General features: G+C 57.5%; 1 protein-coding gene across 1 annotated transcript; it reads right to left on the bottom strand.

Annotated features, from left to right (window-relative positions):
• Positions 1 to 295: 295 nt before the first annotated feature.
• NPPB (natriuretic peptide B) lies at positions 296 to 2,253 on the bottom strand. The gene is made up of 3 exons (XM_072828357.1): positions 1,544 to 2,253; positions 1,066 to 1,321; positions 296 to 499 (listed from the first exon to the last, which is right to left on the bottom strand). The coding sequence occupies exons 1-3, from the start codon at positions 1,694 to 1,696 to the stop codon at positions 483 to 485; spliced, it is 426 nt and encodes a 141-aa protein (XP_072684458.1). The 5' UTR covers positions 1,697 to 2,253; the 3' UTR covers positions 296 to 482.
• Positions 2,254 to 3,241: the final 988 nt, after the last annotated feature.

The raw sequence follows: 3,241 nt of genomic DNA, 5'->3' as shown, positions 1-3,241 counted from the left end.
CACCAACGAACGTATCAGGGCCCATTTCCACTCCCAGGCAGAAACCACCACTTTGAAGAGCAGTTCCTGCAAAGTGTCTTGAGTGCTTGGGGTATTTATAGACGTTCCAGAGCATGAAAAACTCTTCAGGAGAAGGAAGGCGCCCCCGCTCCTGCTTGACCAGCCCTGACGCCGCCGTGTCCCCACCCCGCCATTAAGACATCCTTGGAAGCTTCAAGAAAACAAAAGGGTTTGTGGTTTGGGGGTTTTGTTTTTTTAAATGATGTGTTACTTTTAATGCACAGGGACAAATCGGTTTCAAAAGAAGCTCTAAGGTTGACTTTATTTCACCGTGGAAAATCCGTGCTCGGGGATCAGAATCATCTTATATAAAACAATCGAAATAAATAAATAAATAAATACGAATAAATAAGATCTGCTTCCAAGGGGCTCAGGGGGCTGCTGAAGAATCCGATGCAGATGTCTGCAGCCGGGACTTCCTCTTAATACTTTCTCAGCACTGTGGGAGGAGAGAGAGAGGGATGATGGCGTCAGGTGGGAGACTGAGGCAGGATCCGAGCTTCCCAAGCCCAGGAGCCATCCCTGCCACCAACCCCCACCCTCAGCCGATCTGGATGTTTGAGGCTTTGGAATAATCCATCTCTCTAGACCTCAGTCTCCTCCTCTGTTAACTGGGAATCATCACTGCCCTGGTGACCCTGACCTCTGCCTTTGTGGCTACAGACAGACAGAGAGAGCTACGAGGACGATGTTTAGGACTCTTTCTGCTCCAAGGAGATGCTTCCAGACAACGACTGGATTCCATCCTAAGATGATTCTGCCCCTTTGGGTGCGAGAGGCAGGAGGGGGCTAGGAGGTGGGTAGGGACCCTGGACAACGATGTCCACACGTAGTATTTCCAGAAACGTACTCCTTGGCCCTTAGGACTGTCAGCAAGAAGGAGCGATGTCCAGATGTCCTTTCCTCAGAGTGTGATCCCCCGAGACAACAAACCCAGAAGGGGTTCCAAGGGTCGAACCCAGGGGGCTGGGGAGGGGGAGCCAAGGCGGCAGGGAGGCGGCTTACCATTGCAGCCCAGGCCACTGAGGGAGCCGATCCGGTCCAGCCTCCGGCCAAAGCACCCTGACTTGTGCATCATCTTGGGGCTGCGTAGTCTTCTCAGGGCCTGGAGGACATTGTCATGGGGTGCAAGGACCCCCACGGGGCGTTCCTCCCCGGCCTCCGGGGCTTCTGCGGGGCTGTGGCTCCGGTGCAGGGGTTCCAGGGCCAACTGCTCTGCCTGCAGCTCTGAAACTGCGTCCTTCAGACGGCCCAGCAGCTCCTGCAATGGACGGCCTGAGCCTCAGGAACCCACGCCGGGGCGGAACCACCCTTGCACCCAAGTGAAGCCGCCGCCTTGGGTATGGAGTCCTGGCACCCAATCTCGTCACTTTCTGATTCCCTTATCACTAATTCCCAAGGGAGACTGAGGACTTGGGACAGTGGCTAAGCCCCCGTGACCTGCTGCCACCCGCCGCGGCCTTCAGGCAGGCTGAGCGCTCACCTGCATGGCCCACAACCCCGAGGCTTCCGAGGCTTCCGAGGCTTCCGAGGTGGGGCTGCGGCCGCCCAGCGGGTGGGGGCGGCCTCCGAGTGGCGACAGGTGCAAGAACAGGAGGAGCAGGAGGGCCCGGGGCAGCGCTGTGCAGGGCTCCATGTCGCTGGAGAGAAGTGGGGAAAGAGACGTCCGGCTGCTGAGCTGCTGCGCTGCGACCGGGGTCGAGTGTCACCGCTTGGGGCGGCGGGTGCTCTCCTGGATCCCGCGGCAACGGGGGCTTTTTATCCCTTATCCCGCGCCTGGGGTTATCTCTGATTTATCGGCCGCATTCCGGCCGGCTGAGCTCAGGGCGGGGGAATGCGCCCCTCCGCGCCTGCGACCATACCCGCCGGGGTGGAGGCTGGAGAGCAGGCCTTGTATAGAAGTGGGCCTGGCCCCCGGGGGGGGGGGCAGGAGGGGGACACCAACAGGTCCTCGGCCTCCTCCGCTCCCTCCTTCCCTGCCTTTCCTCCGCCCCCAAGCATCCCTGGAGTGCGGAGAGACAGCTCCACCAGTGCGGGGCGCCGGGGTGACTCAGAGCTGAGGAGCCCCAGCCCGCAGCCCACCCGCGGCGCGCCCCCCTCCGCGTCCCCCCCTCGCCTCCTCTGCGCTGCGCTCCCCGCTCCCCGGGCCCGGCCGCTGTCCGTGGTGCTGAGCCATCTGAGCAAACTCAACCCAAAAGGTCTTGGCTCTTCTCCCCTCAGGCCTAGTTCCCCACTCAGGTCCAGCCAGGAAGACAAGCATGGAGTAGGGACGAGACCCTGAGACACCGCCACCCCCCCCCCCCGCACCCGCCGCCTGCACAAGGATGCTCATTTTCCAATGTCATCTGATTAAAAGCCTGAGCATGACAAGGAACTTCTGGAATGCTGACCCTGCTTCCATCCCTTACACGGTAGGGCTTGATTTGGCTGGAATTTTGAGAGGCAAAGCCCAGAGATGAAGTCACCCAGGAATGCCGTCTATCAAACCTCCTCCAGGTGCCAACACCTCCTCTCACCCCCCCACCCCCACCAAGCCAACATAGGACAGGAAAAAGGGCAAAGATGACCGGAAGATGGTTATCTATTTGGCAGGACACTAGAAGTGTGGGGAGCACCCCTCCCCGGTGCCTCCTTCATCTGACCATCCATGACCTAATTCCTGTTAGCAGATGGTCCCGGCCTCCTGTCTGTGATCACAAATGAGGCTGCAAAGAAAAATGGCCCTGGGAAGAGACACAGCAGATTAAATCTCCCCTAAAGCATGCATGACTGATGTCACCACCCCTTCCAGATGCCTTGTGTTGACAAGCAGCAGGATGAGAGAGTGAGATATGGGTGACGGAGAAAAGGCAGCAAGAGGCAGAAGCTATGGCCTCAAAGCAAATCTTTCCTTAGAAAAATAGCATCTGCCAAACATGTGAGAAAAAATACTGTTACCGGTTTTCATTTTTCAAATGAGGGAAACTGATTCTCAGAGGAATTGATCTGCTTTCTCAGTTGACAAGTGGTAAAGCTTGGGTTGCAACCCAGGCAGTCTGACTCCAGACCTCATGCTCTTAATCACTGCCAGGGTGACGGCAAGACAGAATTAGATTAATCCACTGTCGTCTCTGAAGGTACAGAAAGCTGTGGCGTGAGGGATGCGTAAATTGGTGGCTGTGTGTGCAAGGAGAAGGATGTA

Source organism: Canis lupus, chromosome 5 (assembly GCF_048164855.1).
Source record: "Canis lupus baileyi chromosome 5, mCanLup2.hap1, whole genome shotgun sequence".
Classification (NCBI taxonomy): domain Eukaryota; kingdom Metazoa; phylum Chordata; class Mammalia; order Carnivora; family Canidae; genus Canis; species Canis lupus.
The sequence above is the reverse complement of the archived record's forward strand: the minus strand, read 5'-3'. Positions and strand labels throughout refer to the sequence as shown.

Excerpts from the sequence above, each read along its gene's own strand:
- NPPB (XM_072828357.1), bottom strand. The coding sequence starts at position 1,696 with ATGGAGCCCTGCACAGCGCTGCCCCGGGCCCTCCTGCTCCTCCTGTTC. Across the intron at positions 1,322-1,543 it reads CGGGGTTGTGGGCCATGCAG|GAGCTGCTGGGCCGTCTGAA; the intron begins GTGAGCGCTCAG and ends CGTCCATTGCAG.